Source organism: Lipotes vexillifer, unplaced genomic scaffold, assembly GCF_000442215.2.
Source record: "Lipotes vexillifer unplaced genomic scaffold, Lipotes_vexillifer_v1.1 scaffold1136, whole genome shotgun sequence".
Taxonomy (NCBI): domain Eukaryota; kingdom Metazoa; phylum Chordata; class Mammalia; order Artiodactyla; family Lipotidae; genus Lipotes; species Lipotes vexillifer.
In genome coordinates, this window is record NW_006769631.1 from 1,017,927 (window position 1) to 1,042,940 (window position 25,014).

Below are 25,014 nucleotides of genomic sequence, written 5' to 3' on the forward strand. Positions count from 1 at the left end.
ATGGTTGTTAGTATTTGCCTTATGTATTGAGGTGCTCCTATGTTGGGGGCATAAGTATTTACAATTGTTATATCTTCTTCTTGGATCGATCCCTTAATCATTATGTAGTGTCCTTCTTTGTCTCTTCTGATAGTCCTTATTTTAAAGTCTATTTTGTCTGATATGAGAATTGCTACTCCAGCTTTCTTTTGGTTTCCATTTGCATGGAATATCTTTTTCCATCCCCTTACTTTCAGTCTGTATGTGTCTCTAGGTCTGAAGTGGGTCTCTTGTAGACAGCATATATATGGGTCTTGTTTTTGTATCCATTCAGCCAATCTGTGTCTTTTGGTGGGAGCATTTAGTCCATTTACATTTAAGGTAATTATCGATATGTATGTTCCTATTCCCATTTTCTAAATTGTTTTGGGTTCGTTATTATAGGACTTTTCCTTCTCTTGTGTTTTTGTCTAGAGCAGTTCCTTTAGCATTTGTTGTAAAGCTGGTTTGGTGGTGCTGAACTCTCTCAGCTTTTGCTTGTCTGTAAAGGTTTTAATTTCTCCATCAAATCTGAATGAGATCCTTGCTGGGTAGAGTAATCTTGGTTGCAGGTTTTTCTCCTTCATCACTTTCAGTATGTCCTGCCACTCCCTTCTGGCTTGTAGAGTTTCTGCTGAGAGATCAGCTGTTAACCTTATGGGGATTCCCTTGTGTGTTATTTGTTGTTTTTCCCTTGCTGCTTTTAATATGCTTTCTTTGTATTTAGTTTTTGACAGTTTGATTAATATGTGTCTTGGCGTATTTCTCCTTGAATTTATCCTGTATGGGACTCTCTGTGCTTCCTGGACTTGATTAACGATTTCCTTTCCCATATTAGGGAAGTTTTCAACTATAATCTCTTCAAATATTTTCTCAGTCCCTTTCTTTTTCTCTTCTTCTTCTGGAACCCCTATAATTCGAATGTTGGTGCGTTTAATGTTGTCCCAGAGGTCTCTGAGACTGTCCTCAGTTCTTTTCATTCTTTTTTCTTTATTCTGCTCTGCAGTAGTTATTTCCACTATTTTATCTTCCAGGTCACTTATCCGTTCTTCTGCCTCATTTATTCTGCTATTGATCCCATCTAGAGTATTTTTCATTTCATTTATTGTGTTGTTCATCATTGTCTGTTTCATCTTTATTTCTTCTAGGTCCTTGTTAACTGCTTCTTGCATTTTGTCCATTCTATTTCCAAGATTTTGGATCATCTTTACTATCATTATTCTGAACTCTTTTTCAGGTAGACTGCCTATTTCCTCTTCATTTGTTAGGTCTGGTGGGTTTTTATCCTGCTCCTTCATCTGCTGTGTGTTTTTCTGTCTTCTCATTTTGCTTATCTTACTGTGATTGGGTTCACCTTTTTGCAGGCTGCAAGTTCGTAGCTCCCGTTGTTTTTGATGTCTGTCTCCAGTGGCTAAGGTTGGTTCAGTGGGTTGTGTAGGCTTCCTGGTGGAGGGGACTAGTGCCTGTGTTGTGGTGTATGAGGCTAGATCTTGTCTCTCTAGTGGGCAGGTCCACGTCTGGTGGTGTGTTTTGGGGTGTCTGTGGACTTATTATGATTTTAGGCAGCCTCTCTGCTAGTGGGTGGGGTTGTGTTCCTGTTTTGCTATATGGTTGGCATAGGTTGTCCAGCACTGTAGCTTGCTGGTCGTTGAGTGAAGCTGGGTGCTGGTGTTGAGATGGCGATCTCTGGGAGTTTTTCGCCGTTTGATATTATGTGGGGCTGGGAGGTCTCTTCTTGACGAGTGTTCTGAAGTTGGCTCTCCCACCTCAGAGGCAGAGTCCTGACTCCTGGCTGGAGCAGCAAGAGCCTTTCATCCACTCGGCTCCTCGGTTCACTATTAATGTTTTCATTTGAGTTCACGTTGAACAAGTCTTTGTCAGAGAAAATCAGCAACGCCAGTCTGAGAAGTCACACTGGGCTGTAGCCTTTATCATCTTCCAAAGGGTTCTGTCTTTTTTTTTTCCTTGGTGCTTGGTGCTTCCTAGTTTCACTTGCTCATAGGGTGCCGCGTGCAGAACCCACACCTCAGGCCTTTCAGGCCAGAGCTCCTGCCGCTGAGCCGACTCCTCAGCTTGGGATCTGTGCTGTAGAGTATGTTTTAATAAAGAGTTCGTTTTTCTCTTTAGGTAAGTCAGTAGTGAATAATACCAGCTATTTCCCCGAAATGAATCTTTGCTGCTTTCAACTAGGTGGCTGTTTCATTAATTCCACTCCTACCTCTGGCATGTGTCCCCCTCCCCGACCCTCAAATCTCACTGTGGGCTGTCATAGGAATTTAGGAGGCAGTCAGAATATGAGAGATAACTGAAAAAAAAAAATTCATTTTCACCTCCATTTCCATACACTATTAGAAAATAGTCTCATAAAACTTTTAAGCAGTGATGTCACTCTAAGTATATGGAAATCTCACATTTGACATATCTTCACACAGATTCATAGTTAAATTCTACAGGTCTTCTGGATGCTATGAGATTTAGAGTATAGTGTTAGGACTGGCCTAGAGTTGATAAGAGTTAAGCCCTACCTTTACTAATATGTTTAGCTTATGTTGCTTGGCCTTTTCTTAGGAAAGAGAGCCTTCTGCCCGATGGCTTGTTGGCATCTGTTAGTACACTGGGGCTGGGAAATAAGGATCATAGCTCTAGTTCTGCATTGACTAGCTTTAGGTTCTGGAGTGAGTCACATAGTACATCTCAGCCTTCTTCTCATCTGATGAGATGAAAGACTGGGCTGAGTATTCTCCAAGGGTCCTTGGAGCTCTATGCTCTGGGTCTGTGCTCTGAAGCTTTATGTTTGAGAAAATGCAGTCAGAGTAAAGGATTCATTACTAACTCATCCTTATCTGTACTGACAAAAATAAGAAAACTTCTTATATTGGGAAAATAATAGCTGTCTGTTTCCGTGTTCTGTTTTTTTTACCTTTCTATTTCTATTATGACCGACACAGAATCAGTGTCAGTTCACCCTTGGGAGATTTTTGCTGCCATTTGTTGACTGTTTTGGCTACAGTTGAATATCGTTTTGTGTCAGGACATTTATGTTTTGTTGAAGATTTTTATGATGTGTTATACCATGATACAATCACAAGGACATGGTTCTGGTTTTCCCTCATCAGAAAGATGCTTCCTAAGATGGAAAAATTAAAACTATTGGTGACATGAAACAATTTTTATATGAGTTTGGAATGAAGCTTTTCTGTCTCTTTGAAGTAAAGAAGAAAATTAGGAAAGGATTAGGAACAGAATCTAATGCCAGTATATCATGATGTTATGCATAGGGTAAATGTGTTCCTGTTCACCAAACTGAAATCCCAAACTAGGGGTATAATTTCAGCCCATGTTGTTACATTATCTTCATGTTTGTCAAACGTTCATTCAAAGTCCTTTTGAATCCACCTAAAGTGCTAATGCCTCATAAATTTTTAGAATGATTTGGTTCATAGGAGATAACTACTGTCGGTGTCCGAAGCTATTTTATGAGTATAATATTAATCTCCAGTCATTTCTGCAGTATCAACCATGAGATACATGGAACCATTGGATTTTTCTGAATGGTCAGTGATATATATCATCTGCCAGAGTGTAGCTTAAACAACAACAACTGCTGTCTTGTTTCTCAAGAATACCCACAGTTATCATATACCCTTTCACACATCCGTTACTATCCACATTTAGATAGACTCAAAATGAAGCCCTCTTTCTACCATAACAACTCTCAAATCCTACCAAATCTCATCAATTTATGTGTAATAAGAGCATGATGTAACCTGTTCAGTCATTAGTTTTTTCTTTAACACAAGGTTTTCGAAGGAAGTTCATTCTATTTTTACTTTATAAATCGTGTAATTTCTTTATAGTCCTAGGGTAAATTTGCCAAATGATCTGAAGTCTGTTCTTTCCCCAGCAGGGTTAGTCATCTCATTTTAGTGGAGCCTTGGGGTTTTCCTGAGCGACCAAACCTTGCTGATGAAGAGAGACCAATTCCAATTTGGATCAGAGCCTTGGGAGCGGCATTGACTCCCTTTAACCCTTTAGCTAGCCTCAGGATTGCAGGACCCTTTGGTGAGTGCTTGCTTGTATCTGTATCCTAGGAAAGCAAGATGTTTATACATAGCAATAGAGGAGTATTTGCTGATCACCATTGTTAGTTAAAATCTTAAAAACAAACAAAAAAACTGAACCTTACTTTTTCTCCTCCTCCTCTAAAAAGTACCAGTCCATGCATAAAGGTGAATGAAACCAGGCTCCTCTCCTTTAAAAGGAGTCTTCAGGGCTTCCCTGGTGGCACAGTGGTTAAGAATATGCCTGCCAATGCAGGGCACACAGGTTCGAGCCCTGGTCCGGAAAGATCTCACATGCCACAGCAACTGAGCCTGTGCTCCACAACTACGGAGCCTGTGCTCCAGAGCCCATGAGCCACAACTGCTGGACCTGCGTGCCACAACTACTGAAGCCTGTGCGCCTAGAGCCCGTGCTCCGCAACAAGAGAAGCCGCCACAGTGAGGAGCCCACACACCGCAACGAATAGTAGCCCCCGCTCACCGCAACTAGAGAAAAGCCCGTGTGCAGCAATGAAGACCCAACGCAGCCAAAAATAAAATAAATTTATTTTTTTTAAAAAGGTCTTTATATTGTAAACATTACAGATAATTAGCAAGCAGAAAAGGTGGGAAATGCTAAGGATGAGGTTAGGTGACCTTGAACATTCTGAAAAAGCCAAGCAAGTAGTGTCTTGGGGAAGTTTACCTGCTCACCCCAGGCATGGGAGTTTATCTGCTAGCCCCAGTGACCTGCTGAGGAGCCTTTGGTCAGTTAGTGATGTCCAGCTGACAGGTCACAAAGCCTGACCTGACCGATAACCGTGGGATAACAGGTATCATCACTCATTCCTTTCTTGCCTTGTAATGTCAGAGTGTTAAGAAGATAAAAGTCATCCTTTCTCACAAAGATTTGGGGGACTCCTGATTTGTGTTTCTGGTCATATTTTGAGTTTAGTCTCTGATTTAAGTTGTTTGACCCTCAGCTCTTCTGTCTCAGCCTCACAGCCAAGGGAATTTCCTTCCCTCGTTGTCTCAGGTGGTGATGGTCTGGACCTCTGCCTTTCCCTCTTACAGCTTATGTCAGTTAAGAGGGCTTTTGGCTGAAAGTGACTGAAGACCTCAGCGGTTTAAACCAGAAGGCCTTTTATTATTTCCTTAACAAGCAGTCTGGAAGCAGGTGGTTTTAGCATTTGTTCCCAAAGCTAGTTCCTTGATGTTAGGGTTTGGGTCTGTGTATGTGATTCTCTTGACCTTTTACCTCACAGTTGCTCAGTGGTTGCTAGGACAGGAAGCATGATCTCACAAGCTCTCCGAACAAGAAGAAAGGAAAGCATGATGCTCTTTGTCAGGGAAGGAGGTCTTCCCTGGGAGCCCCAGCAGACTTCTTATGTCTCTGCCCACCCCTAGTTCTTCCATCAGCAAAGAAGAAGAAATTTCTATGACTGATCAATCATCATTTGTTCCCAGGGGCTGGAGCGAGGGGCCTGCTTTCCTGAGCACGTTGCTGCCTAAATGATACACAAAAGTCAGGTTCTCTTAGCAAGAAAAGAATAGTGGTGTGGCGGGTGGGTGAGGGTGAGGCAATACCTGCTGCATAGGTGACTGTAGATTCTGCTGCCCCGTGTCCAGGCCTGCCCCTGCCCTTGCCTGGGTGCTGTCCCTTTGGGAGAGCAGCAGGACTGCAGCAATGAGAAGAGGGCACAGGGACTGAATTGGTGACCATGCTACATGCCCTCAGTACTCATGTAGGTAGCCTCTTTTCACCGCCCCCCCCCAGTAGAGCCACGCCTTCTTAGGTGTCTGGTCCTCCTTTGATGAGCTGCTTAAGAGCTTTATAGTCCTGACATGTAAGTGGATTTTGCTTGATCATAGTTACACAGGTAGCAATTATGGGAAAAGTAAAGCATAAAAAGAAGTTAGGAGATAATGATGGGGGAGGGAGGAAGCCTAGGAGGGGCCCTTTAAAGCCATGTCCTCTGCCTCCCATTGTTGTTTGCACATGGTGATGAGGGTGATGCAGAATGTCCACTGCATCATGAGAGTTCTTGGTGGAGCTGTGTAATTCCTTCAGAGATGGGAAGGCAGGGCCAGTGAAGAAGTAAGATCTTGCTAGAGTATTGGGCAGTGATAGCAGAGAGGGAAACCGGCCAGTCCCTGGGTCCCCGAAGGGAAAACAGTAACCAGACAAAAGTTCCTGCTCTTCATTCTCTTTGCTTTGGGGGCCTTGCGCCTGCCTCTCACCTCAGGGGTGGGACCGTGAGAGCCACTGTGGGTGGACTTAGCGGGGAGTTCTGCTAGTGTCCCGAGCAGAAACTCTGAATTAATTTTCCCAAGACATATTTATATACCAGTTCACTTCATATAGATGCTAATGTGTTGTAATTGTGGAAGAAATACAAATTATTAAGTTAATTTTATGTATGAGCTGTCCTATTCACCTCCCTTGTTTAATAGAATTTATTTTCCTACAAAAACAAGTCTTAGGCAACTGTTTTTGAGCTCCTAAAGCATATTAGTAAGTCAACATATGACAGACTTTTATTCTTATTTTAATCTTTCCTTAGGGAACTTGAGGAGAGCAGTTTCTAGGATCTGTGCTTTTTTCCACTTAAGATACATATTTGAATACATGTGTAATGTAGCATGTAGTGCTCATTATAGAGGCAAACACTAAACTCTTATATATTTGTATATAAATTATATTATAATTTAAAACATACATAGAATTTTAAATGTTTGTTTTCTATTAAATAGGTTTAAGTCTAGTACAGCGTTTAAGGCCTGATTTCAAACGGAAGTATTCTTCAATGTTCGCCGATGATACTGTGACAGAATACATTTACCACTGTAATGTCCAGACTCCGAGGTAAGGTTTATCTAAATTTACTATGTTTGTGTTTTAGACTTTTATTTTTTGAAAATATATGAATAGTCCAGGAGATTTTTATCAGTATGTAAATGACTAAATTTAAAAGGACAAGTAGTTAAATGACTAACACTTCTTAATTTACTCACCTATTCATGGAGCACCTACTATGTAAAACATTGTACTGGATTCTGATGAGAGATTAAAAAGCCAGACAGGGGCTTCCCTGGTGGCACAGTGGTTGAGAATCTGCCTGCCGATGCAGGGGACATGGGAAGATCCCACATGCCGCGGAGCCTGTGTGTCCGGAGCCTGTGCTCCGCAACGGGAGAGGCTACAACAGTGAGAGGCCCGCGTACCGCAAAACAAAAACAAAAACAAAAACAAAAGCCAGACATACTTTCTTCCCCTAAGGTGCCTGTGGATAGTTGAGGGAAGTCTTGGTCTTGGGCATCTTGTTAAGGTGGTCAGAGTTGACAGAGAAAGAAGAATTTCAAATAAAGCAGCATTCCCAGATGAGTATGAATGTTCTACAAAAAAGGAGTTCTGGGTTAAACAAGAATGGTTTTCTGTACCATGGATCTTCTTAGAACTGTTTTTTAAGCCAAAGGTTTTTTTTGTTATTGTTGTTTGTTTGTTTTTTATTTTCAGTTGTGTTGAGTCTTCATTGCTGCATGTGGGCTTTCTCTAGTTGGAGCGGGGGCTACTCCTCGTTGTGGTGCGTGGGCCTCTCATTGCGGCAGCCTCTCTTGTTGTGGAGCACGGGCTCTAGGCTCACGGGCCTCAGTAGCTGTAGCTTGTGGGCTCTAGAGCGCAGGCTCAGTAGTTGTGGCACATGGGCTTAGTTGCTCCGCGGCATGTGGGATCTTCCCAGACCAGGGCTAGAACCCGTGTCCCCTGCATTGGCAGGCGGATTCTTAACCACTGCGCCACCAGGAAAGCCCAAGCCGAAGGGTTTTGAATCTCCCAGGTGCGTGGGAGATACTAGGCAGCATTTTCGAGTTCATTTGCTGATTGCGCCCTTCTTTTACTCAGCACTTCTTCAAGTCTCTGTGTCAGCATGAGAAACACTGCTGCAGCGGTGAGGAGTCAGTGAGGGTCGAGGGGAAGGGGAGTCTGTGAATTTTTTTTTTTTTTTTTTTCTTGCGTTATGCGGGCCTCTCACTGTTGTGGCCTCTCCCATTTGCGGAGCACAGGCTCCGGACGCGCAGGCTCAGTGGCCATGGCTCACGGGCCCAGCCGCTCCACGGCATGTGGGATCTTCCCGAAACGGGGCACGAACCCGCGTCTCCTGCATCGGCAGGCGGACTCTCAAGCACTGCGCCACCAGGGAAGCCCGAGTCTGTGAATTTTGACAGTGATTATGAGAGAGAGCATAGTAGAGGGAGCAGGAGGGCCAAGCAAAGGTATTTCTTTTTCTTTTTTTAAAAAAATTACTTGTGGATGTTGTGTACAAGGCACTGGTGGAGAAAACAGAGCCTGAAAGTCTTGACGAGCTGGGAGGATCCTGGAAGACAGAGCCTACAGTCATTAGGGAGAGGATCAAGAATGGAGTATGATGATGATGAGAGCTCCAGTTCTTGTGCTGGGTTCTGTACCAGAATTATTGGAGGAGTTTGTCAAAAATGTGGTGCCTCAGCAAAGGAAACCATAAACAAGATGAAAAGGCAACCCTCAGAATGGGAGAAAATATTTGCAAACGAATCAACGGACAAAGGATTAACCTCCAAAATATACAAGAAGCTCATGCAGCTCAATATCAAAAAAAAAACCCAATCCAAAAATGGGCAGAAGACCTAAATAGACATTTCTCCAAAGAAGATATACAGATTGCCAACAAACACATGAAAGGATGCTCAACATCACTAATCATTAGAGAAAAGCAAATCAAAACTACACTGAGGTATCACCTCACACCAGTCAGAATGGCCATCATCAAAAAATCTACAAACAATAAATGCTGGAGAGGGTGTGGAGAAAAGGGAACCCTCTTGCACTGTTGGTAGCAATGTAAATTGATACAGCCACTTGGGAGAACAATATGGAGGTTCCTTAAAAAACTAAAAATAGAGCTACCATATGACCCAGCAATCTCACTACTGGACATATACCCTGAGAAAACCGTAATTCAAAAAGACATGTACCACAATGTTCACTGCAGCACTATTTATAATAGCCAGGACATGGAAGCAACCTAAGTATCCATCGACAGATGAATGGATAAAGAAGATGTGTCACATATATACAGTGGAATATTACTCAACCATAAAAAGAAACGAAATTGAGTTATTTGTAGTAAGGTGGATGGACCTAGAGTCTGTCATACAGAGTGAAGTAAGTCAGAAAGAGAAAAACAAATGCTGTATGCTAACACATATATATGGAATCTAAAAAAATGGTTCTGATGAACCTAGGGGTAGGACAGGAATAAAGATGCAGACGTAGAGAATGGACTTGAGGACACGGGGAGGGGGAGGGGTAAGCTGGGACAAAGTGAGAGAGTAGCATTGACTTATGTACACTACCTAATGTAAAATAGATAGCTAGTGGGAAGCAGCTGCATAGCACAGGGAGATCAGCTCGGTGCTTTGTGACCACCTAGAGGGGTGGGATAAGGAGGGTGGAAGGGAGACACAAGAAGGAGGGGATATGGGGATATATGTATGCATATAGCTGATTCACTTTGTTGTACAGCAGAAATTAACACAACATTGTAAAGCAATTATACTCCAATAAAGATGTAAAAAAAATAATAATTGTAATGAAGACCATTGAATATGACACACAAAAAAAAGAAAGTGGTACCTGAACTCTGTCTCTAAGACTCTAATTCAGCAGTTCTGGGCTGCATCTTTAACAAATGCTTCAGATGATTCTAGCCATAGACCATACTTTAAAATATAAAAGTGGTACCTCATCCTTTCTAAGACTGAAACTTGGGTGAAAGGCTGAGAGGTGAGATTCAGAGACAGCCTCCTTCACTTTTTTGTTGTTGTTGTTCCTCTCTCACTTCTGTCAGAGAATATGTACACCTACTTTATTAAAAACATTGAGGCCTTGAGAGCACTTGAGGTATAGCTGTAGCCTCAGTCTTTTTAATAAAGTAGGTTAGAGGTTCTCTGCCAAAGGTGAGGGAGGCTGGAGAGGTTTGGGAGTCCCCCAAGGGTTTGATGTTTTGTGACTCACCAGGCAGTTGGGTCTGATGGTTTAGGTCTACACACTTCATTGACTTGTTTCAACAATTTTTAGTGGCCTGTTCCAGGGACATCATCTGTTTTCCTGCATGGTCTTAGTGGTTTGTTCTTCACCTGCTCACATTTCATGATTATGTGTGCCTGTGTAATCCTAGTTTGTTGCCTTTCTTGTGGTGGAACTTGAATTCATAAACGGCCGTTCAGAGGCACACCTAGTACAAGGAAAGAAGAGAAATGACGGCAGAATGGATCTGTCCTAGGAGTTTGCCAAATGTTCTGTATTTTATGTGACGGTCAGTCAGCTGTGGCCATGAGAGAAGACATAGGACAGGCTCAAGAAAACAAAGTTTAGTATACTCACAGGTCCTAGAGAGGGGGTCACTGAATGCTTTGAAGGGTCAGGGGGGACGCACCAGATTTTGGTCAGGTGGCAGAAGACAGGAGTGAGGGAAAGTCCAGGCAGGAGCCTTTACTGGGTTCTGCAGGAGAGGCAAGGCAGCGCAGGGTAGACAGTGTAGGATTTGCTAGTCGAATAATTACAGTGGGCACTAAGATATAGGGGCGGTTTCTAGTTGTCTGGCACCTGGCCCTGGGATGATTAAGGCAGAGGAACATTGCCTCTGGGGATGTGCAAGCCAGACAGAAAAGGTGCAGCTCTGGATTGGTTAGTTTGCATATAAAGGCAGTCCCAGTTGAGTCCTTTGCTGTCTCTACGAATTGGCTAGCTCCAGGAGGCTGTCTCTCCCCAGCCGGAAAGGTTTTTAAAGATGGCAAACATCATAACAAGCAGAAAATTTTAAATATAAACAATACACAAAGAATACTTAAGCTGAATTTGTTCTTATCTTGGTATTGGTTTTGCCATTGTAGGTAAAATGCTGGTGCGATGAACATGTGGAAAAGCTACCTTGTAAATAAGTTAGAGTGAAAAAATATATTTCAGCTATCCCCACAGGAAATTTGATGATTTTATGATAGGGACTTAGGGTTACATGTTTTGATTCGGAAGATGATCTTTTTTTCTAGAGTTTTTTTAGAGTTTAAAGCATCCTTGTTTATCTAACAAAAGCATATATCTTCTGTGGGGTTTGTTCCTTACATTTCCTAGTACGCTGTTTTCTATGTAAGCTGCGGTTTTTCTTAAAAGGAGGAGAAGCTAAATATGAGTATGTTTTGGTGGAGGTGGGAGTGTGATACATACTTATCCCCCAGAATCATACATATGATTTTCTCCCTTTAAGTGGTGAGACTGCGTTCAGAAATATGACTGTCCCTTATGGATGGGCAAAAAGACCAATGCTGCAGCGAATTGGTAAAATGCACCCTGACATTCCAGTTTCGGTGATCTATGGCGCCCGATCCTGCATAGATGGCAATTCTGGCACCAGCATCCAGTCATTACGACCACATTCATATGTGAAGACTATAGTAAGTGTGTGGTTAATTTTTGGCTTATAGTTGTAGGCAAAGTCTGTTCTATTATCTTTGCTTTCAGTGAGATTTCAGGTCATCCCTGTGCTTTCACATCTAAGCTATACTTGCAGCTTTGGTCAGAGACCTGCTGTCACTTGTGACGGGGGCAGGGTTTGACCCATACAAATCTTCATGTCCAGACGGCAAATCCCCATTCTTAGGCCCTTGTCTGTCCTAGAGCCACAGCATCTCCACAGTGGGAGAGACTGAAAGAGGGACAGACAGGTCCAATAGCACTGCGACCACCTCCCAAGGCAGCACATGCTTACCTTGTTCAGTGTTTCTGTTGGCCCTATTGTTAGAGGTCAATTTAGAATGTTATTTTTGCATATGAAAATTTTAGTAAGGTTCACTGGATTTTCTCTTTATTCTCAGATCCTTTGTTTAATGAAGTATATAATAGTTACTACAGATCAGTATTGCTTTTTCTTCTATGTTTTATATATAGCTGTTCTCACTTTCATTCCTAAGTGTCTTTGTGTGTGTCATTGTGTTTTATTAAATGCTTTTACTCACTGACCATCTGACTGCTTTTCTTTTCCTAGGCCATTCTCGGAGCAGGGCATTATGTGTATGCAGATCAACCAGAAGACTTTAACCAGAAAGTGAAGGAGATCTGTGACACTGTGGACTGAGCACACTGCAGATGACGTGGGAAATGCACATGGGTAATACAGTCCCTCAGCAATAATTTGCAGTCTGCGATGCAGAGAGTAAGGAATCTCACATGAGAACCAGGCAGTCTTCTTGACTGTACTTTCCCCATGTTTCCTTTATGAAGCTGCTAGCACATTTAAACCAGGTAGTGCCTTCTAGAAGAATGACTTTCCTTTCTCCAAAATCAAAATGTCCAAGAGTCTCGAAATCTGGTAGCTGTAATAAAAGGTTATTTGTCCCTCTGCTGTACTGAAATATTGTAATTTTTCAACTGAAATTTTTATTTCTATCTAACTTTGCTATATCAAGTATTTTTTATATTGCAGTCTGTACTGCCAATTTTAAAAAGTGATTTTTGGGTTCATTATTTTATATAATGTAAAGGTGCACCTTATTTTCCTTGCTTATATATACACCATGTCTAATAACTGATAGAGTTAAACAAAATTTGGTGTGTTTTTAGGTAAAAATTTGTCACTTTCTTAGAATGCTTCACTTCATTTTTGAAATGGAGTGTTGAGACAGGGTTTTGGTTAAAAAGATGGGAGTTGATTTCTAGCATTGATTTTTCTGATTTTCCTTTGTTCTCTATTTAAGGCTGCAAAGCCATGTTCACCGTTTTAAATGTGATCCATCCTTAAGTATTTCAAGTACTGAAAAGCCTTAACTAAAAGTCTATCCTATTTTCCCCCATTAATTCTGTTATTCTTTTCTTTGAGCCTGCATGCAGCAGAAGGAACAGATTTCCTCACTTGAGGGGTCATTAAGACTGTTACCTTCCAGTAAGCCAAATCATATATTTTCATCTAATTCTTGTAGATGGGTGCTAAAACTGGATTACATTTTTACCACTAAAATATAAAAATCTGGTGCTATTACATCTCATGGCACCAGAAATCAGCTAGTACTTGGGGGGGGGGGTTTGTTTTGTTTTGTTTTTTTTTTAAGAGTTTTGTGTTGATTAAATAACTTACATACTTTATTACAAAAATTCTGTAAGGTTGATTGAACTATTTGACAGTAACTACCATACAAGGAAAGCTCTGAAACTGTGACAAAGCTCCATGTGGTAACTGGCTACTACTGAGAAGACCCTCCGCAAAAGAAAGTTGAATAGGATGGTCACCAGCAAGTCATCTTTGCCTTATGTTTTGCTTAATGTTGCTTGTCTAGGAGAAAGGTGGTTATGTAAATAAAAACAGTGAACTAGAGCAAATAATGACTTCATAGTTTTGATTGTTGCATTTAAAAATTGATTAATTAGGAAATCTTTAGTTGTTAGGAAATGTAAGGTTGTATCACTGTTGATTAACTGTGAGGAAGACGAATGTTCTGTTTTCAACAATATCTCCCCTGCCCAAAAAATAGGCACATTTCACTGAAGCATGACAAGTAGCTTCCCAGTGAGCAATTTGTCTCAGTTGTGGGATGGACTAGGTTAGTGCAGAACGTAACAGGAGAGTCAAGTCAGATTTCTCTACCTTGAGAATAAAAGTAGTCTTTACTTTTTTAGTTTGTATCTTGGATGGCCAGATTCAAACCTATAAGTGGTGCAGATAATTTGGGTCATTTTTGGTTTTTATTGGACACTCTCCAGTCTCTCTTAATTTTCCTTTGCTGGGTGAATGACAGTTTTTAGTCATACAGGAGGGTTTCTGCACAGGAAACGTGGTCTCAGACCTTAGAGGGAAGTTACTAAGTTCACTTAGTAGATGGGGCTTCTAGCCATAGATGTGCCAAGTGATTCAGGGAAAAGATGTACCCAGGTGTCAAGTGGAACTTACTTTCCTAACAACTAATTTTGGTTTCTTTGAAAAATATTGCCATAATTCTTTTTAAAAGGGGAATTTTACCTTGGGCTATTGTATATGTAATTTTGTGAAGATTGAGCTACCACAGAAGGTCCCAATCCTTGAATTCCTGAAAATAGAGTGGGTCCTAAATGTTTTCTTTAAAAAAAAAAATCTGGGCTTCCCTGGTGGCGCAGTGGTTGAGAGTCCGCCTGCCGATGCAGGGGACACGGGTTCGTGCCCCGGTCCAGGAAGATCCCACATGCCGCGGAGTGGCTGGGCCCGTGAGCCACGGCTGCTGAGCCTGCGCGTCGGAGCCTGTGCTCCGCAACAGGAGAGGCCACAATAGTACATTATGTACAATGTACTTTATTTTACAGAAAATAAAGGAAGGAGGGATAACACTACTAGATACTATAACATACTATAAAAAATTGAGAAAAAGTTCAGGAATTTAGTATATGATAAAGAAATCATCTTACTGGTGGAGAAGAAGACTTAAAAACTGGTGTGGAGACAAATGTGGTTAAACACTTGGAAGACAGTAAAATTGAATCCATTTCTCACACTGTACAGAAGGATAAAATCCAAATGGATTAGAGACCCAACTGTAAAAATGAAACCTTCTAAATAACTGGAAGAAAACATAGGTGAATTCCTTTATGACCGGAGAGTGGGGAAAACGTTCCTGTGACTGAATATCCAGAAGCAATAAAAGGAGGAGTTTATATCTAACTGAAAGAAAGAGATTTGGATAGCCAAAAAAAGCAAAGTTAAAAAGTAAATAATAAACTGGCAAAAATATTTGCAACGTTTATCACAAAGGGCTAATATAATATAGCCCTAATATGTGAAGAATTTCTAAACTTTGAAAAGAACCAGAAAGAACGGGCAAAAAGATACAGACAGGGACTTCCCTGCTGACGCAGCGGGTAAGGCTCCACGCTCCCAATGCAGGGGGCCCGGGTTCGATCCCTGGTCAGGGAACTAGATCCCACATGCATGCCACAGCTGAGAGTTCGCATGCCACAATTAAGGAGCCAGCAAGCCGCAACAAGGGAGCCCGCCTGCCAAAACTAAGACCCAGTACAACCAAATAAATAAATAAGATATGGACAGTTCATAGAAAATAAATTGCAAATAAATAGCTCTTAAACATATGAGGATACACATAATAAGAGAAATGCAAATTAAAACTACTGAGATACCATTTCTTGCCTGTTGGATTGTGAAAAGTCCAAGTTACACAGTGCACTCTGTTAGTGAGACTGGGGAAACAAGCACTCCAGAAAGTACAGATTCCTGTGGATGGAATTTGTTAATAACTATCAAAATTAAATATGAGTTTATCCCTCAACCAACAGGCTCCCTTCCAAAAATCTATCTGAGGTGTACTGGTAAAAATATGAGATGGTGTGTGCACAAAGATCTTCATTACAGTGCTATTTATAGCAGCCAAAGAGTGGAAGCCACCCAAATCTCCATCTAGAGGGGATTGATGGAAGAAACCTGGCACATACATACAGTGGAATACTGCACAGCTGTGAAAAAAATGAGGGAGCATCTCCAGGAGGGAAGAGGGTGAAGGCTGCAGAACCACACACACATGGAGACACATCTCAGTTGGTCTCTCTGCCAGTTGAATGCCTGAAAAGGGAGGTGGGATGGCCTTCGGATTGTACCAGCTTAGCTGGCATTGCTAACCAACTGTTGCAGGCTCTGAAAATAAAAACAATCTTGAACTCCTGCCCCTCCCTCGCCAAAAAAAAAAATGCTGTCCTGGAGTCCTCTTCAGAGTATAGGAAGTGAAAGTGAAGAGCAGGTTTGTTGGGCTACCTGATTGTGTAAGAAAGGAGGAGACAAATGAAAAAACGAGCATGCATTTACTTATGTTAAAAAAAAAAAAGAAAAATGGAAGGATTAATTACATCAATGACTAATAAATCTGTTCCCTTAGGGGTGGTGGTAGGGAGCTGGCCAGAGATGGCACCTAGATCTGTATCTTGTTTTTTACTTAGGGACCCTGTCAGTGTTTTCTATAATTAAAAAAGCAACTCTTAAAACTAAAACTTAACTATCTATCAAATTGGTGGTGTAACCACACACAGAACAATTACTTCAAGCAACTTTAAAGCCCAGCATTTGTCTGCACTTTCCTAATGGAATATATCCTGTGAACTACAATGAAAACTTAAACTGCATTTAGTATTTTTATTTTTAGCAATGATATTGGTGTTGTCCTTTTGAAACTCTATGTATTTACATAATGATAAAGCAAATATTAAGTCAAAGGAAGTAAAAGCCAAGATTTTTAGTACAAGAAAGAAGAGATACAAGAATAAAATTAAGTAAAAACCCTGTAATTGTATATTTCAATTGGAAGTACCAGCAAAATACAGTGATTTATTTTTCCTAAAGAATACATGTTGCATAGCTTTATCCACTGAAAAGGCCTAGAAGCAATCAGAAGTCAGTGGCAAGGCATACCCTAGCACCAAGACTGTCCCATTAGAGGGGGCAGGGAAGGGACAGGATGAGGCTAGACCATCTTGTGTCTGAAAGCAAGGAAGCAATCAGAGTAAGGTCATGTCAAAAGGACCCAGGAGTCAACTAGAAGGGGCTTCCATTGGCCAAAGGTGGAACAATTTGAGCATCAAAAAGAATAACAATTGACATGAAATATATAAAAATCTATGAGGTCATAATGATAGTTTAAAAAAAATCTATTAGTCACCTTTGGAGATTATTAGGGCACCAACTTACCATTTTGAAAATTAACTGGAAAAATGAAGTATTTATCCTGATTTCTTTGTGTACCAGGTTAATCTGATAAGAACGTTTTTCACTTAAGAATCACAACTAAATGCCAGAGGATTGATAGGATTAGGAAATCACCCTATTTAGTAACAGTACGTTACTAAATAACCAAGAGATCACTGAAGAAATCAAAGAGGAAATAAAAAAATACCTAGAGACAAATTACAACAAAAATACGATGATCCAAAACCTGTGGGATGCAGCAAAAGCAGTTCTAAAGGGAAGTTTGTAGCAGTACAGTCCTACCTCAAGAAACAAGAAAAATCTCAAACAATCTAGCCTTACACCTAAAGGAACTAGCAAAAGAACAAACAAATCCCAAAGTACGTAGAAAAAAAGAAATCATAAAGATCAGAGCAGAAATAAATGAAATAGAAACAAAACAATAGCAAAAATCAATAAAACTAGAAGATTGTTCTTTGGGAAGATAAACAAAATTGATAAACCTTTAGCCAAACTCATCAAGAAAAAGAGGGAGAGGATTCAAATCAATAAAATTAGAAATGAAAAAGGAGAAGTTACAACAGACACCGCAGATATACGAAGCATCATAAGGGACTACTACAAGCAACTCTATGCCAATAAAATGAACAACCTGGAAGAAGCAGACAAGTTCTTAGAAAGGTATAACCTTCCAAGACTGAACCAGGAAGAAACAGAAAATATGAACAGACCAGTCACAAGTAATGAAATTGAAACCGTGATTAAAAATCTTCTAACAGGGCTTCCCTGGTGGCGCAGTGGTTGGGAGTCCGCCTGCCGATGCAGGGGACACGGGTTCGTGCCCCGGTCTGGGAGGATCCCACGTGCCGCGGAGCGGCTGGGCCCGTGAGCCGTGGCCGCTGGGCCTGCGCGTCCGGAGCCTGTGCTCCGCAACGGGAGAGGCCACAGCGGTGAGAGGCCCGCGTACTGCAACAACAACAACAAAAATCTTCTAACAAACAAAAGTACAGGACCAGATGGCTTCACATCTGTCAAACATTTAGAGAAGAGCTAACACCCATCCTTCTCAAACTCTTCCAAAACATTGCAGAGGAAGGAACACTCCCAAACTCATTCTACGGAGGCCATCATCACCGTGATACTAAAGCCAGACAAAGATGTCACAAAAAAAGAAAACGACAGGCCAGTAACACTGATGAACATAGATGCAAAAATCCTCAATAAAATGCTAGCAAACAGAATCCAACAACTCCAACAACACATTAAAAGGATCATGCACCATGATCAAGTGGGATTTATCCCAGGGATGCAAGGATTCTTCAATATACGCAAATCAATCAATGCGATACACCATATTAACAAATTGAAGAATAAAAACCATATGATCATCTCAATAGATGCAGAAAAAGCTTTTGACAAAATTCAACACCCATTAATGATAAAAACTCTCCAGAAAGTGGGCATAGAGGAACCTACCTCAACATAATAAAGGCCATATACAACAGACCACAGCAAACATCATTCTCAATGGTGAAAAACGGAAACCACTTCCTCTAAGATCAGGAACAAGACAAGGATGTCCACTCTCACCAGTATTTTTCAACATCGTTTTGGAAGTCCGAGCCACGGCAATCAGAGAAGAAAAAGAAATAAAAGGAATACAAATTGGAAAAGAAGTAAAACTGTCACTGTTTGCAGATGACATGATACTATACATAGAGAATCCTAAAAATGCCACCAGAAAATTACTAGAGCTAATCAATGAATTTGGTAAAGTTGCAGGATACAAAATTAATGCACAGAAATCTCTGGCATTCCTATACACTAACAACAAAAGATCAGGAAGAGAAATTAAGGAAATCCCATTCACCACTGTAACAAAAAGAATAAAGTACCTAAGAATAAACCTACCTAAGGGGCTAAAAGACAGGTACTTAGAAAACTATAAGACACTGATGAAAGAAATCAAGGATGACACAAACAGATGGAGAGATATACCATGTTCTTGGATTGAAGGAATCAACATTGTGAAAATGACTATACTACCCAAAGCAATCTACAGATTCAATGCAATCCCTATCAAATCAGCAATGGCATTTTGTACAGAGCTAGAACAAAAAAATCTTAAAACTTGTTTGGAGACACAAAAGACCCCGAATAGCCAAAGCAATCTTGAGGGAAAAAAACGGAGCTGGAGGAATCAGACTCCCTGACTTCAGACTATACTACAAAGCTACAGTAATCAAGACAACATGGTACTGGCACAAAAACAGAAACATAGATCAATGGAACAGGATAGAAAGCCCAGAGATAAACCGACGCACCTATGGTCAACTAATCTGTGACAAAGGAGGGAAGGCTATACAATGGAGAAAAGACAGTCTCTTCAATAAGTGGTGCTAATATATACAGTGGAATATTACTCAGCCATAAGAAGAAACAAAATTGAGTTATTTGTAGTGAGGTGGATGGACCTAGAGTCTGTCATACAGAGTGAAGTAAGTCAGAAAGGGAAAAACAAAAACCGTAACATATATATGGAAACCAAAAAAAAAAAAAAAAGTTCTGAAGAACCTAGGGGCAGGACAGGAATAAAGACGCAGACATAGAGAATGGGCTTGAGGACACGGGGAGGGGGAAGGGTAAGCTGGGACGAAGTGAGAGAGTGGCATGGACATATATACACTACCAAATGTAAAATAGATAGTTAGTGAGAAGCAGCCGCATAGCACAGGGACATCAGCTCGGTGCTTTGTGTCCATCTACTGGGTGGGATAGGGAGGGTGGGAGGGAGATGCAAGAGGGAGGGGATATGGGGATATATGTATACATATAGCTGATTCACTTTGTTATACTGCAGAAACTAACACAACATTGTAAAGCAATTATACTCCAATAAAGATGTAAAAAAAAAAAAGGGGTGCTGGGAAAACTGTACAGCTATATGTAAAAGAATGAAATTCAAACACTCCCTAACACCATACACAAAAATACACTCAAAATGGATTAAAGACCTAAATGTAAGACTGGACACTATAAAACTCTTAGAGGAAAACATAGGAGCAAGATCTTTTTTGACCCATCTCCTAGAGTAATGGAAATAAAAACAAAAATAAACAAATGGGACCTAATGAAACTTAAAAGCTTTCGCACAGCAAGGGAAATTATAAACGACGAAAAGACAACCCTCAGAGTGGGAGAAAATATATGCAAACGAATCAACAGACAAAGGATTAATCTCCAAAATATATAAACAATTCATGCAGCTCAATATTGACAAAACAACCCAATCAAAAACTGGGCAGAAGACCATTTAATAGACATCTCTCCAAAGAAGACATACAGATGGCCAACAGGCATATGAAAATCTGCTCAACATCACTAATTCTTAGAGAAATGGAAATCAAAACTACAATGAGGTGTCACCTCACACTAGTTAGAATGGGCATCATCAGAAAATCTACAAACAACAAATGCTGGAGAGAGAGTGGAGAAAAGGGTACCCTCTTGCACTGTTGGTGGGAATGTAAATTGATACAGCCACTATGGAGAATAGGATGGAGGTTCCTTAAAAAACTAAAAATTACCATATGATCCAGCAATCCCACTACTGGGCATATACTCAGAGCAAACCATAATTCAAAAAGACACATGCACCCCAATGTTCATTGCAGCAGTATATACAATAGCCAGGTCATGGAAGCAACCTAAATGCTCATCGACAGACGAATGGATAGAGAAGATGTGGCACATATATACAGTGGTAAATAGCCATAAAAAGGAACGAAATTGGGTCATTTGTGGAGACATGGTTGGACCTAGAGACTGTCATACAGAGTGAAGTAAGTCAGAAAGAGAAAAACAAATACTGTATATTAACACATATATGTGGAATCTAGAAAAATGGTACAGATGAACTGTTGGCGAGGCAGAAATAGAGACACAGATGTAGAGAACAAACGTATGGACACCAAGGGGGGAAAATGTGGGGAGGGGGTGGTGGCGGTGGGATGAATTGGGAGATGGGGATTGACATATATACACTAAGATATATAAAATGGATAACTAATAAGAACCTGCTGTGTAATAAGTAAAATAAAATTCAAAAAACTAGTTTAAAAAAAAAAGAATCATAACTAAATGCCAGAGAATTGATAGGATTAGGAAATCACCCTTTTGTCACCTGTAGTGAAATAATGGATCTAGGCTGCTGAAAGTATTAGGTAAAAAATTTATGGGAGGGGCTTCTCTGGGCCACCAGTGGTTGGGAATCTGCCTGCCAATGCAGGGGACACTGGATTGAGCCCTGGTCCAGGAAGATCCCACATGCTGCGGAGCAATTAAGCCCATGTGCCACAGCTACCGAGCCTGCGACCTAGAGCCTATGCTGCACAGCAAGAGAAGCCACCGCAGTGAGAAGCCCATGCACCGCAACAAAGAGTGGCCCCCACTCGCCGCAACTAGAGAAAGCCTGTGCGCAGCAACAAAGACCCAACGCAGCCAAAAATAAATAAATAAAGTAAATAAATTTTTAAAAAATGTATGGGAAATGTTTTATTGGATGGCTCAGGCTGATAACATCTGAACCCAGTGATCAACCTTAGCATTACTAAAAAAGGAACAACCAGAAGTTACATGCCTCTGACGTGTTGCAATAGCAGGAACCCAACACCAGCCATGGTGAATTGTTGCCCAAAACAAACAAAATAGAACCGGAATCTAAGCAAGCCTTTTACATCTAACGATCAATTTGTGAAAGCACGGGATACTGAGGAACATGTTAAACAACAGGCTTAATCCAGAATGTGGGAAAGTCCACAGGACAAATAATCCACTTTATTCAACAAATTGAATGTGTAAAACAAAGATGGTGGTGGTGGGACTTAAATAAAGATTGGAGAAACTTAAAGGACTTGTTTGGATCCTGATTTGAACAAAACCAACCTAAAAAGACATTTTGGGGGACAATTAGAGGAGAATTTAAGACAGATTGGGTATCAGATGATATTAAGGAATTATTAATTTCACTGGGTGAAATAATGGTATAGTGACTATGTGTTGTTTTTTTTAAAGCTCTTATTTGTTAGAGATACATACTAAGTATTTGTGGTTAAAATTCTGACTGAGATTTACTTGAAAATATTCCAAGAAGAAAAAGGCAGCAGACAGGAAATAGAGAAAATGAGCAGAATGTTATGTTGAAGCTGAGTGACAGATACACAGGAGTTTATTATTCTATTTCCTTTACTTTTATGCATGCTTGACAATTTCCATAATAGAAGTTTAAAGAATAAAAGAGAATGGGAGAATGGGGGAGATTGGAAGTTGCCAGTATAGACAACTTTGTTTTGTTTTTTTTTAGGAGTAAAGAAAGAGCAGAGAAGTATGTAATAGCTAGAGGGGGAACCTTACGATTAACTTGGCAGAGAGGGGGAAAATGATGATGCAGGAGAGAATGGTTGTGGTGATGTATTAGCAAGGCTAAGGGCAACTAGGAACTCCCACACACTGCTGGTGGGACTGTAAATAGGTAATCACCACTTTGAAAAATAATTTACAATATATTGTAAAGCTATATGTGCCCCATACTACTTGACATGGCACTTTCGTTTCCAGTATTCAGTCCCACAAATACCCCAGCACCAGTGTGCCAAGACAGCTACAAGCTGTTCACTGCAGCACTGTAAGATTAAAAATCTGGAACCCAATATATGACTGATTAAATTCCACACTGGAATATTATGCAGCCTTAAAAATGAGGTGGATCTCAATATATACATGTATCAAATCATCATGTTGTACACTTTAAACTTACTCATGTTATATGTCAATAAGATTGCAATAAATGGAATGTGTGAGATAGGTCTATCTATAAGTGACAATATGGAAAATTTCCAGAATATCTTTAATGGAAAAAGATAAAGGGGAAACCCCCCAAAATTCAGAATAGTATTTCATATATATATATATATATATATGTATACATATACAGACATATAAATATATGTATACAGAATACACTTAACGTGTACTCATATATATAGACATTTTGAGGAGGGTAAACATATACATGAGTTTGTTAATAGTGATTAGCTTTGAAGAGGACAGTTCTGTTGTATATGCTTTTATAAATTTTGGATCCTTGCACATTCTTTATGTTTTAATAAAATCCCTATAAAATATAGAAAACATCTTGTTTACATATGAAATAAGTAAGAAAATAACTGAAGGGGCTTACTGGCTCGGCGTTCTGTGTGGATGTGTAGACCCAGACTGGGGGGAGAGGGAAGGTCTTCAGAGTATGGAAGGCTGTAAGCCTCAGTAATTTAAATTGTTGAAAATTGAGCTATAAAGTTATAACTGGTCTTTGTTTGACCTAAGATAGAAACACAGTCTCAACTTGAAACTGCCCTCTTCATTTGCTCTCTTTTGCTTAAACTCGTTGGAAGGGTGACCTGAATTAGAATATCTATCTCTCAGTTGGAAAACAGACTTAAGTGCAGGTCTTCCCTCTAACCCTTACTCTTTTCACCTTTCCTCACAGGCCTCCTCTTTCAAATAAGTCCTGACGGGCAGCAGAGAAAGGGTTTTATTGATAATGTTGCTATTTGGTGTTAAGTGATGGGGCTTTTTCTTCTCTTTTTATTGAGGGGGTGGGAGCTGGATGTGTAATTTATAAGTACTTTTGTGCATGATCTGTCTCTCCCTTTTCACACCCCTACAGTTCTCTAAAGGGGCAAACAGCCTTCCCTTTGCCTTGGATTCTGAAGTGTTGCTGTTTGTCTCATCCCAGCCCTGGCCAGATATTTTTCTTTGATTTTTCATTTTTTTAAATTAAAAGATACCAATATGAGATTAAAAAAAAGAAAAGAATATCTCCGTATCTATGAAGCTCTACCTCTGTTTCTGTCTCTCCCCATCTCATATGCACTCCTGTATTTCTCTTGCTACTTCCTCTAAAACCAATCTTTAGAAAAAATTTTGTAACATTTTACTAAATTAGAACTAGAATATCTTTTTTTTCTGTAGTCTGGCTTTTAGGATTACTTAATTAGATTAACTCCCAGATTTAAAATTGAAAAACACTCTTATCAAGTAGTTTACTAAATAAATGGGTAAAGAATTTTATTCAACCATATAGTTTAATCCTTAAAAAAATGTCTGTATACTCACTTAAGGCTTAGAGAGTTTCCATGAAGTGGCCATTATTAATTGTTTGAAAATTTAGAATAACCCAAGCCTTTTTCCTTATTAAACATTGAATCCATTTTGAGAGAAGGGTGACTTAGCCGACAGATGTGAGGGCTGAGAGTTATAAATCGGGTTTGTCACACTGTATGACTTGGGACACTTGTTATGAAGACAGGTATGAAAAGCTAAATGACTGGGCCCATGTCCTCCTTGGTAAAATTAGACGTATTCGTCACAGTGACCAGGGTGGGGGGATTAAGTGCATTACAGACATTACTGCTACGTTTGTTGTGTTCATTATGAGCTATTTCCTAGTTTTTACCTGTGAGTGTTTTTATAATTGGAAGTTAACAGCAGTGGAAACAATGTTGAGACTAAGATGCCAGACATGAATGGTTGGTATTTCACCTTCCTGTGCCAACCAGCTTGCTATATTTCTGCAGCTTTGCAAAAACTCCAACAGATCTTTAACCTACATCTATTCAAGTCTTGAAAATGCTGCTTTCCATGGGGTGGGGGGGCGGGCTTCGGGGGATATGGAGAGGAAAAGATGGCAGAGGGAGGCCTTGTGCTGACATGCAGGAGACTACCGAGGGACCGGTGTCCTGTCTCTGTGTGATGGGACATACCCTAAAAGTTTTCAGTGATGATCTTAAGAAGGGAAGTATCTCCTCTGTGTCTCTAAGTAACTTCTCAGCTTCCTGTGGCCAGCATCAGAGATGTGGGCAGCTGACACATCTTCCTTGTCAGACAGACACCGTCTCTTCAAGTGCAGCCTGTTTCAGCTGACATCTGAGCATGCGGTGTGGACTACATCAGCTCTCAGAGCAGCGAGGCTCCAACTCTGCTCGAGTCATTGAAGCTCCTGGGTTTTTTTGTTTGTTTGTTTTGTTTTGTTTTGTTTTTTACATCTTTATTGGAGTATAATTGCTTTACAATGGTGTGTTAGTTTCTGCTTTATAACGAAGTGACTCAGTTATACATATACATATGTTCCCATATCTCTTCCCTCTTGTGTCTGCCTC

At 40.4% G+C, this 25,014-nt stretch overlaps 1 protein-coding gene across 1 annotated transcript in view; it reads left to right on the plus strand.

Moving 5' to 3' along the window:
- Positions 1–12,497, plus strand: part of ABHD5 (abhydrolase domain containing 5, lysophosphatidic acid acyltransferase) — a 51,922-nt gene extending 39,425 nt beyond the window's left edge. Inside the window, exons 4-7 of the mRNA XM_007445704.1 lie at positions 3,926–4,080; positions 6,813–6,924; positions 11,360–11,546; positions 12,137–12,497. Coding sequence (XP_007445766.1) covers positions 3,926–4,080; positions 6,813–6,924; positions 11,360–11,546; positions 12,137–12,226 — 544 coding nt within the window. The 3' untranslated portion in view covers positions 12,227–12,497. The remainder of the gene's footprint in view (positions 1–3,925; positions 4,081–6,812; positions 6,925–11,359; positions 11,547–12,136) is intronic.
- Positions 12,498–25,014: the final 12,517 nt, after the last annotated feature.